At 37.5% G+C, this 11,814-nt stretch overlaps 2 protein-coding genes across 2 annotated transcripts in view; one reads left to right on the top strand and one right to left on the bottom strand.

The window, feature by feature from the left end:
• LOC135079497 (microtubule-associated protein futsch-like) overlaps positions 1–4,042 on the top strand; it is a 247,817-nt gene extending 243,775 nt beyond the window's left edge. The window contains exon 10 of the mRNA XM_063974154.1: positions 120–4,042. Within this exon, the coding sequence (XP_063830224.1) occupies positions 120–289 (170 nt within the window). The 3' untranslated portion in view covers positions 290–4,042. The remainder of the gene's footprint in view (positions 1–119) is intronic.
• A 274-nt stretch (positions 4,043–4,316) lies between these two features.
• Positions 4,317–11,814, bottom strand: part of LOC135079496 (myogenesis-regulating glycosidase) — a 31,075-nt gene continuing 23,577 nt past the window's right edge. The window contains exons 6-12 of the mRNA XM_063974153.1: positions 11,476–11,698; positions 10,358–10,537; positions 9,449–9,499; positions 9,060–9,173; positions 7,222–8,633; positions 6,206–6,383; positions 4,317–5,754 (exon numbers count right to left, since the gene is read on the bottom strand). Coding sequence (XP_063830223.1) covers positions 5,612–5,754; positions 6,206–6,383; positions 7,222–8,633; positions 9,060–9,173; positions 9,449–9,499; positions 10,358–10,537; positions 11,476–11,698 — 2,301 coding nt within the window. The 3' untranslated portion in view covers positions 4,317–5,611. The remainder of the gene's footprint in view (positions 5,755–6,205; positions 6,384–7,221; positions 8,634–9,059; positions 9,174–9,448; positions 9,500–10,357; positions 10,538–11,475; positions 11,699–11,814) is intronic.

Raw genomic sequence — 11,814 nt, 5'->3', positions numbered from 1 at the left:
TCCAGCATCCACTAATAAAATAGACATTATAGAATTACTTTCCCACCAATACGAGTATAATCTTCATTATTATACTATTACTTTCGTATTATTAACGCATAATTTTCTATTCGTTGCAGAAGTAACTATTATTCCCACTTACGACACGGATGTTCTTGGCTACTGGGTGACTGAGAATGAGGAAGCTTTGGAGAAATACAAGATCGACCTATCGCCATCGGCTTCCCGATGCACCATCAACCTTCAAGATCACGAGACGTCATGTGCGGCCTACAGACTCGAGTTCTAGGTGTCGGGTCTATTTGTGGCCTTCTCATCGAAGAAGTGAGCCGCTCGTCCAGCGACAGATGCTTTTGAAAGGAGGGAAAGAAGAAAACGTTAATTGTTGTAGGAAAAAAAATAGGCTGTGATAAAGATGAAAGTATTCAGAAGCATCTCAGCTGCACAGAGCGCACTACTTCGCATGAGATAGTTTACAAATAGAAACACTTAAAGACTTTGTGATATTTGAATGCAATTAACAGACTGCTAATGAGTTTGATAAAAACGTAGTTAATTATCAGGTTAATTTGAATCAGGAGTTATACGAACCGATCGAAGTGCTGGTGTGTTGTGAGTGTGCGGCGCGGCGGCCCAACGCGATCCCAAACTGACAAAGTCCTTAACCGCATCCAGTTTAAAAGTCAATAACCAAAATCTCGACCTAATAACAAAAACGTCCATTTTTTTCTAAAACTGTTTTCTAGTAGCATTCATTGATAAAATAGAACATGCCATTTAAAATATATTTCTGACGATGTTTTAAAAAATTTGGTCTTATACAATCTGTAGTGCTTTTATACACAATATTTAGCGTAACCAGTCCATTTTGTTTAGCCAAAACACCGCTTATGCGAATATCTAAATTTTGGAAAAGTTATTTTGCTATCGCATTGTAAAATTTTGAATAGATGAATTGTACAAAACTTTGCGAGCACGGCCATGTTTGTTTTAGCGAAGCTTTGTATTAAAGGACGTGTTAAATACGGTTCCGGTAGACATTGTGTCAATGAAATCTATGACAAGTGTTAATATAAAATACCTGATGTACTTTTATATGGTCAAAGTTTAAATGTTAAAGTATATTTAACAAAGTCTTTAAAAGGCGCCCCTATAGATTATCAAGTCGCTCCGCAGCCTAGTGCAGCTTGCGCTAGTTTATCGATATTGTAAGGAGTGACATTCTTACAACTTTTGTTACGACTCTAGAACGACAAAGATGACTTCTCTTTTCAATATAAAGAGTTCAAAGTTGTGAATGATTGATAAAGTAAATATTACGTACTTTAAGATCAGCGAAAATAAAGTAATTGTTAATTTTTATTTTAACTCGAGCTTACCTCCATGCAATGGATAAAAAAACGATGGAACGTTCAATCGGAAGCACAAAGAATTAATTTTAAGGATCTGATATAATTTTCAAAGTAGTATGAAAATCCTGCACTTCAAAATACTTTGTTAATTGTAACAAGTCTTTAAACTAAGAATAGAAATGACAAGCTACATGCATGGGCTTGACGAGCCATCGTTTCTCATATTCAATGAAGTGATCTCTGTTTTTCTAGATTACCAATGAGCCTAAAACGATAGAGAGCTTAAACCCATTTAAAATAAATGTTTTAGTAAAACTATTATTACAATTGAACTCTCTATTTACCTTGTTTAAGTTGGAATTTGCTTGTTGCGTCAGAAGTTACTAAAACATAGTTCTAATACATGTTATAAATTTTACTTATTTAAAAATTTAAAATCCTCAAGTGATTATTGAATCTCTGCGTTGTTTATCTAAATATTTGGCATTTTATTTTGTCTGTTATTACGTTGTTTTTTATTTCTAGTCGATACGACCCAAATACTTATGAAGACGTTGTAGTCATAATAATTATTCGTTCCTATTTGAATTGAGTTCTAGCGTTTCTAATATTTTCCAATTGAATGAACCTCAGTCCTCATGTAATTATAGATAAAGGTACTCCATTAGAAGATTGTTTTACAATTAAATCCTTATGTTCGTATGATGTGAGCGAATGTGATAATGATGATTCATCATATAATTTACCATCTAGTGCGTAAGATACCTACTGATCAGGGCTTTCCTCAGGTTAAATGATTATTTGTCTATTTAGTTATTGCCAAATGTGAAAAATGATGGTTTGAGTCAATTAATTTTAAGTCATCCATAGTGTTAAGCCGGTCTAATCACTTCTATCATCGCTTTCTTTGCCAACATCCTTCTAAATATAGTTAAAATAGCGAATACATTTCGTATTATCTGAAAGCACCAGCACAATGTATTAACATAAAATATAAACTAAAAATGTTAACAAATAACATAAAATATGGTATTCTATATATTTATTTTTATGTAATACTTTGTAAAAGTACGAATGAGAATTTATTTTATAGTTAATATGATATAGTATGTGTTACTGTGTGTTGTTTGATGTGAGCACAATAAATAATTATGTTTCGATATGTGAGTTCATGCTTTAGGTTATTGTGGATGGGACTAAACAGGGAGATGAATCTTGGATCCAAATGGGAGTCAAAACCAATGTAGCTTTCAAAAGACTGTCTCGCTTGATTTTCTTATCTATTTAGTGGCCAAAGATATTTTTATCAATAAACAGTTTTAGTTACATCGTCTGAGGTTGGATACCTTAACATCCTGAACTAGACTGCAAAAAATCTGCCTCATTTATTTTTAAGGTGAACACTTCCAGCTTTTGCGGCTTCCTTAGACATTCCTTACAGAAAGATACATTGGTTGGGACAAAAGAAGCTTTGAGAATATTTTGAATGGTTTTAAAATAGGCTTTCTTCTTATTTCAGCCAGCATCCACGACTTAGCTGGCTCTGAAGCCTGACCCAAAAGTTTACTATTGTATTTTATAGCTAGAACTCTAATTAATGCATATTATTAGGAATATTAAAATGTTATTAAAGTTAAGAATTGTATCAGCTTAGTGAACATCAATAGCTCTGAGAAATAAATCATTATTGAAATTATTAAATGGTGTATTCTTCCGGCAGTGGCCGAGTCTAAGGAGTTAGTATTATTTTGAAATATTATTAATTTCTATTGGTTACATTATAAGAAATATACATGATGATAAAAATTACATAGGTTTAGAACATTTAAAATAAGAACAAAATTAAAACTTCCCTTACAAGAACATTACACTTAAAAGTAAAAATGTAATAGGTTCTAGTCATTAATCTGGTGTCCTTGAATGATTACTGTCAAATCACGCCTTAAAATTTTATAGGAATAAACAAATGAAAAGTGTAACTAATAAAAGTGAATATAACTTATTCAGTAACTTTTCAAGTGAACATTGGCTCAACGATACGTTGATGAATTTTTGCAGTCACGTATTACATCTTTACTTAAAAATACGAGTTGGATTATTTTACTTCGATGATATGTTAATTAGTTCTGTTTCATTTACATAACATTGGAATGAAATTGGGATTGAAGATGTCGGTCGGTAGATAGGTGTAACGCAGTGTATAAGCTTTTGTGGTGCTAACAACAGATGTGCTAGGCAAGTATGTTATAATTGATCGTATTCTATTTTCCGTATAAATAGGAGCGAATTTTTAAGACAATCGGATGTCACCGATACTAACTAAATTCAAACTTGTTCATATTCGTCCTAATTTATTCGGAAAATATGAGACACGCTTAATGGTTAGGAAGACTGATCGATAGTTTTTATTTATTTAAATATTAATACATTTTGTTTGGTCTTTGATAAAAATGTCAGGAATACACAATACGCGGGAATCCATATGCTGTTAGGCTTAGCTCTAACGGATATGTTTAATAATTTAAATAATGATGCTATCCTTTAAATGGATCTAGGTATTTGTAATGATTACTGTATTATGTAAAATTAAAGTAAACATTCATTGTATCAGTCATGTCGCTATTCTCCATTCAGCGTGTTTGATGAAATTGTATGACTCATTAAAAGTAATAAAAATATTAAAAGCGTTATCATTCTATTATTTTAGATGAAATTAGAGACCTTAAACCTTAGATAAAATATCATCGCAAACCAAGGGCAATAGAAAATTATTAGCAAAGCAAAAATTTAAAGTTAATAAGTACAGAAAATAATGTAAAGTTAGCAAAAAGTTATCATACATATAACTAGATTATAATAAAGGATAAGAAATAAATAGTCACCACAATACAACGGTAGTGAATACTTTATTCCTTGATTTTGCAATGACTAACAAACAAACACGCACACCAAATAATATTATCATTTCTCATGGTTGGTACCTACCAACAACTTTATTAGGTATTCACAAATTTTAAATCAAAAATTAATTAAAATAAATATACATTTCAATTGAATCACAATTATGTACCTACCAACAAAAAATACCTGAAGGCAATAATAGATACTATCGGTAGTTTAGAAAATTATTAGACAAAAATATCTTTATTGAATCGAAACACATAATACTTATTAGTACTTTCATACTCATACTTCATACAAATCAATAAAACTACATAATATAAAGACACATGAAGCACAAAACTATCACGACGAAGCAACAACAAACAATAATAATATAATTTCATTTTCAGCGACGAAATAAAGACTTAAATTAATTTTAATGTATTGTGTTACTTTATTAAGGACTAGATTGTGTAATAACGATGCTCGTTATACTTAAATCATCGGTGTTTAAAAATATTTACATGCGCAGGGTTATAAAATCTGAGACTCACTGTATTGATGTCACTTACCAATTATTTTGTATCCTTAATTTTAATTGATTTAAAAAAAATGTAATAAACAAAATTAAGTTATTAGTGCGCAAAATTAGAACCACTGCGATAGTAAAATTTCTAAATTAAAAGCACAAGTCTTAGATTTGCGCTATCAAAATTTTTCATTTCTAAGTTTTTGGTATTTCTTACAAGTTTACACTGATTGCTACCTATTTTCACGGTCGCAACAATACCTACTCTATTCTGCACTTGCACTTAATTCTTATAATAGCATCACCATTTATTTTCATTACTACTACAAAAAAGAAACGGTTTATTTTTGTTCTTAAAATCATCAGAATTGATAGATTTTGGCAACTCTATCATTTCTTTATGTACCTAATTTAATAATTTAAATTACAATGTTTGTTTTATCACTTATTTTATTTTTTGCATTTCAAGTTATAATATTTTATCTTACTTTTTACTATTTGTATTTATCACTTTGTACTTTTTTGTTATTTCTTAATTATCTTCCTCATCAGGTAGTACTCCTGTTAGAGCATGAATCTTTATGTCAAATATTAGTGATAAGAATAGACCAATATCAATGGAATGATAACAATAAAGTTGGAATGGCACTGGGATAGTCACATCTGAGCTTACCAATAACTCGTCTCAACTTACTATCGATAAATGATACTCAGAAGTAAAAAGAGATAAGAAAGTAGTCGAGGCCGTATCCGATATCGAAAAAAAATGATATCTCGCCACAGCCAAACAAAAGCCGTAACATAGCTCAGTGAATATTACGTCCGTCAATGGACCAACGATAGTGTACTATCTTCTGAACCTCAAATCGTCGGGTTTCCTGATGAAATACGCGACTCGGTCGATTGGCACTCTATACTCGTGCATCCAGCGGTTGCCTTTCCGCAGTGATCCGTCGATTCCGTCCTGCCACAGTCCAGCTGGAAGGTACACTGTAGGGAATATAACAGACAATAAGTATAAGAACAAAAACATACCCTCTCATCTTCCTCTCTTGACTTTGATACCCTCTTTTCAACCGACTTCAAAAAAGGAGGAGGTTCTCAATTCGACCCGTATGTTTTTTTTTTCTATGTTTGTTACGCGATAACTCCGCCAATTATGAACCGATTTGAACAAATCTTTTTTCGGCGTATAGGTAATACCTCAAGGGTGGCCCCATTTAAATTTAATAATAGAAAAAACAACCCCCAAGGGTGAAAAATTGGGGATGAACTTTTTTATACGCAATATCTCCGCCGATTATGAACCAATTTGAACGATTATTTTTTTGTTGAATAGGTATTATCAAAAGGGTGGTTTCATGCGAATTTGAAGAAAATATTTCACCCCCAAGGGTAGAACTTTTTTTTAATTTTTAGTTTTTTTTTGTCTTTTCTTTACCTTCTCTAGTAGTCTGTCCCTGATGCAGTACTGGTGCCACGACGATCTCGTCTCCAATAGCGAACTCGTCTTGAACCAGGAGCGCGGCGTCTCCACCGGCCACCAGCCACAGAGGTCGGATCAGAGGCAGTCCCTCTTCTAGCGCCTCTCGCTTGTACTTCAAAAGAAGGGGCGTGACCTGCAAGGAATAATTTTTAATTGACTATTATAATCTCTTTATTGCAAACTAAATAAAACAGGCAAATAAAAGAAATACAAAATTATACATCGTTTCATCCACGAAGACGCGCCCCACCAATTTTTGGTCGAAGGAAGCGCGGGGTGCGGGAGTTTGTCCGAGCAATCCGAGCGGCATTATTGTAGTATGCGTGTGCACTCATGGATCATTTAGCGTGTACCGATAACACTCAAACATTAGCGGAAGAATGGTGGGGCGCGTCCGAGTGGATGAAACGATCTATATAAAGCTAGTCATATTGAACTGTTGTTTGTTGCAAAAAGAAATCATTTTGAATACTAAAATTATTGCCATTACTCTATAATCAACTTTTTAAAAAAATAAAACCGACTTCAAATGCGTGAACACAAAAAAAACTAAAAATTAAAAATATTGCGTATAAAAAAGTTCATCCCCAATTTTCCACCCTTGGGGGTGAAATATTTTCTTCAAATTCGCATGAAACCACCCTTTTGATAATACCTATTCAACAAAAAAATAATCGTTCAAATTGATTTATAATCGGCGGAGATATTGCGTATAAAAAAGTTCATCCCCAATTTTCCACCCTTGGGGGTTGTTTTTTCTATTATTAAATTTAAATGGGACCACCCTTGAGGTATTACCTATACGCCGAAAAAAGATTTGTTCAAATCGGTTCATAATTGGCGGAGTTATCGCGTAACAAACATAAAAGAAAAAAAAACATACGGGTCGAATTGAGAACCTCCTCCTTTTTTGAAGTCGGTTAAAAACGGTCATAAAAATAGTATAACTTGATAAGGATTTAATTACTCACCAATTTCTGCCTTAGCGACGTCAAATTCTTCGCCATTTCCAAAACGCGTTCGTCGTTGTATTTGCTCGGCAAGTGGGTAAATTTCATTACTGGCAAGAACGTGGCCATCTGTAGCCATCGCATGTACAGCTCCCTCTCCGGCAGAGCGATGCCATTGTCTTGGGTGCTGTTGGTTATATTCAAATCTATCGACCCCTTTGGAGAAGGCAGGAACTGCTCGCTACCTGGCCAGTAAATGTCTCCGCCTACAGCCCCTGGCATAATAAACGGGAATCCATTAATCCCGTAGGTGAGCATTGTAGGGATGACCAGCCGTAATGCTTCCCATGTAGATTCTAAAGGCGGCAGTGATACAAATATCGGCGGTCTCGGCAAAGACACCGCCGATGACACCCCTATCACACTCAAAGTTTTCTCGAAAGTCTTCGTGAAGTGTGTTTTATATTGATCCGGATTGACTAACTTCTTTTCGCACTGATAGTAATGAGGTAAATCGTAAGCTAACCCGAGATCGAAGTAAAAGGAATCTATGTGGTATTTGTCGATCACAGTTTGCAATTTGTTCAAAATCCATGGCACGGACCGTTCATTCGTTATGTCCAAAACAGCAGCACTGGCCAATGACTTGAACCTCGTTAGTGCTGGTATTCTTCTGTCGCTATTTCTTTCACTAATCAATAATCTCTTTTGAACACATTCTGCAAAGTTCACACTCTCAGTGCTTATAAAAGGCTGCACAGTAAATGCAACTTTAAAACCTCGTCTGTGCAGTTTATCTACTGTAGTGTTTAAAGTTTCAAATCTGCTCGTATCTACAGCCAGATCACCGATTTCGTTTTGCCAAAATTCGTTGATGAGCACGTGCCCTTGTTTTAGAAAACCCAAATTTATGACGTCTTCAGTATATTTGGAGATGGTTTCAACTTGAAGTTCATGCTTGAATCTTGGTGCAATTTGCCATACAGGTTCAGAGATCAGAAACTCTAGAGTTTGCATATCGGCAGGCTTTAGGCCGTCCCACAGCGGAGCACTTCTGTGGCTATGGATTGATGAATGTAGGGACTTCATGTCTTTCGAGGTACAGATGTTATATTTCATTTCAGCGTAATCTGTTAATCGGTTAGCATACGCGAACTCATCATATTTAGCTTTGAGACATATTTCTTTGGATTTCGCATTAACAGAAACGTACAGCGGGGTTTCTTCATCAATGATGAGGGCTGCTCCTTTGGAGTTGATTAAGTACCTAGTCAGCACATTACCCCACTGTGCCTTATGTATGTCTCCGGTGACGAAAGGGGTGTAATCAATAGAGCCGTTGTTCAGGGGCCAAGTAACGTTGATGGACTGTCCTCCGCCATACCAGTGCACTTTGGTGTCGCTCCAATCGAAACAGTCGTTGGGGGAAACATCTGAAACATGAAAAGACATAAATAACAGTTTTGACATCAGTTCCAAAAGACAACAGAAAAAGAATTCTAAACAAGTACCTATCTATCTGCAGAATATACTTTTTGTCAGGAAATGCATGAAATTGTATATCCAATGGCCCGGGAGAACCAGTGGGTTATGTGAGGCTCTCCCTGCCAGATGGGCAGGGCTTACTCACTAAAACCTGACGGTGTCTTCCCAAAGTCATTGGGACGGAACTGCGAGTAATAACTCGCCGCCTAGCCTTAGACATTCTTTCGCGGCTCCGCCCCAGACTGTGGCTCGTTATTTGAGCAAGCGACGACTGGCTTCAGGGGAGTAGTCCTTCCTTAGCGGCCACCAAACACCCTGCAGTCTAGGCCAATGACCCTTAAGAGAGACATGCCGAAGATACTGTTATCACTTACCGTGACTCAAAGACTTCCAGTAGACCTCGTAGCAGGTGGTATTATCAACAGCTGGGTCATGAGGGAAACTCCTGAGGTACAGACGCAGGTGCCTCCGGTACGACGACGAAGATACTGCTATCACTTACCATGGCTCAAAGACTTCCAGTAGACCTCGTAGCAAGTAGTGTTGTCCACAGCTGGGTCATGAGGGAAGCTCCTGAGGTACAGACACAGGCACGACGAAGTGCGACGAAGATACTGCTATTACTTACCATGGCTCAAAGACTTCCAGTAGACCTCGTAGCAGGTGGTGTTATCGACTGCAGGGTCGTAGAAGAATCTCCTGAGGTACAGACACAGGTGCCTCCGGCACGACGAAGAGCGACGAAGATACTGCTATCACTTACCGTGACTCAAAGACTTCCAGTAGACCTCGTAGCAGGTGGTGTTGTCGACTTCTGGGTCGTAGAAGAATCCCCTGAGGTACAGACGCAGGTGCCTACGGCACGACGAAGAGCGACGAAGATACTGCTATCACTTACCGTGACTCAAAGACTTTCAGTAGACCTCGTAGCAGGTGGTATTATCCACCGCTGGGTGGTGGGGGAAACTCCTGAGGTACAGACGCAGGTGCTTTCGGTACGATGAAGAGCGAAGAAGATACTGCTATCACTTACCATGGCTCAAAGACTTCCAATAGACCTCGTATCAAGTAGTGTTGTCCACAGCCGGGTAGCTTCGAAGGTACAGATGCAGGTGTCTCCGGTACGATGAAGAGCGACGAAGACACAGCTACTACTTACCATGGCTCAAACTCTTCCAGTAGACCTCGTAGCTAGTAGTGTTGTCCACAGCTGGGTAGCTTCGAAGGTACAGATGCAGGTGCCTCCGGTACGACGAAGAGCGACGAAGATGCTGCTATCACTTACCATGACTCAAAGACTTCCAGTAGACCTCGTAGCAGGTGGTGTTATCGACTGCAGGGTCGTAGAAGAATCTCCTGAGGTACAGACACAGGTGCCTCCGGTACAATGAAGAGCGACGAAGATACTACTGCTATTACTTACCGTGACTCAAAGACTTCCAGTAGACCTCGTAGCAAGTAGTGTTGTCCACAGCTGGGTAGCTTCGAAGGTACAGACACAGGTGCCTCCGGTACGATGAAGAGCAACGAAGATACTGCTACTTACCATGGCTCAAAGACTTCCAGTAGACCTCGTAGAAAGTAGTGTTGTCCACAGCTGGGTAGCTTCGAAGGTACAGACGCAGGTGCCTCCGGTACGATGAAGAGCAACGAAGATACTGCTATCACTTACCATGACTCAAAGATCTCCAGTAGACCTCGTAGCAGGTGGTATTATCCACTGCTGGGTCATGAGGGAAGCTCCTGAGGTACAGACGCAGGTGTCTTAACCACTCGAGGCACACGGAGCCGTCGCTGCGGTGGTGCTCCGGCAGGCACGGATACACCTCGCCTTTGCCGGGGATGCTCACCGCTGGTGAATAATTATCATTATTAGGTCATTACAGTACATCTAGAGCTTACCATTAGGTCATACATCTAGCTGTACAGGGTGAAGTTTTGTAATGCCACCTGGAGGGAAAGTACTCTTAATACTCTAGATCAGTGGTTCTTAACCGGTGGTCCACGGACCACTGGTGGTCCCTGGAGGCATTCCAAGTGGTCCACGAAGACATCTCGATGAGTCGAGTCAACATAATGCAAACGGCGCACAGTGGGCGAGAAATTGATATTTCATAGGATTTTGAAAAAAAAAGTGGTCCCTGACATCACAGAAATTTGGTAAAATGGTCCCTGGTAACTTAAAGGCTAAGAACCACTGCTCTAGATAGAGAATTTTACTCAAAGAAAACATTCCTTTATTTTTGAAAAGAAAAAGAACTGCATTTAAAACTTTCCAAAAAAATTGCTTGCCACATCCGGGAATGAAACCAACTAAAATCTGTTAAAAATTACAGCCTATATTTTTATTGCATCGATCATTAGGGTTAAGTGTAAGGATGAAATCTCTCTAACAAAAAGGAAAACCATGAAATCTTAAATTATTTTAATTATTTACAGAAAATTGTATGGTATGGTGGGGAATTATCGATTTTTTTTTAATGTAATTCTCTCAGTTCAGTAAATTGATGTGCTGAAGGCAGTAATCCTATGTAACATAGACTCAAATTAAGGTTTTGATGTCCTTTCATCATCATCATCATCATTTCAGCCATAGGACGTCCACTGCTGAACATAGGCCTGATGTCTTTTATTAAAATAGTTTTTATTTATTTCTTGTTTTACACAAAAGAGGATCACAAGTATTATTAGCGCCCTTTTCCTGTGATGTTAATAACGGCACGCGTACGGATCTGATCTGAAATCTGCATCACAGGAAAAAGGCACTTAGGACCTAATAATAAAACTTACCCAATCTAGCCTTCAGTATCTCCACCTCATCGCTGTTAAAGATCCTGACCAGCCTCTTTGGCTCATTGAACTGTACGCTAGTAAAGTACGCCTTGGTCAGCGCTTGCTGGTGATACAGCACATATGCGAAACCCACGAAGAAGGCTACGGCTAAGAACATCAGCCCCACGAAGGCCCGCAGCTTGTAGTCGGTCGGCTTCTTGCGGATCTTTTGGGGAATGCTCTGGGTAGAAAAAATAATGAACTTAGTCTATTAGAAGCGATTCAGAGATGAAGCAAAAATATTTAATCAAAGGCCTGCTAAAGTCTGTTCGCCGAGAGTTGATAAAAAAAATTAAA

The sequence above is a fragment of the Ostrinia nubilalis genome, chromosome 16 (genome assembly GCF_963855985.1).
Source record: "Ostrinia nubilalis chromosome 16, ilOstNubi1.1, whole genome shotgun sequence".
NCBI classification, from domain to species: domain Eukaryota; kingdom Metazoa; phylum Arthropoda; class Insecta; order Lepidoptera; family Crambidae; genus Ostrinia; species Ostrinia nubilalis.
Note: the sequence above shows the minus strand (reverse complement) of the source record. Positions and strands in the feature narration are given on the sequence as shown.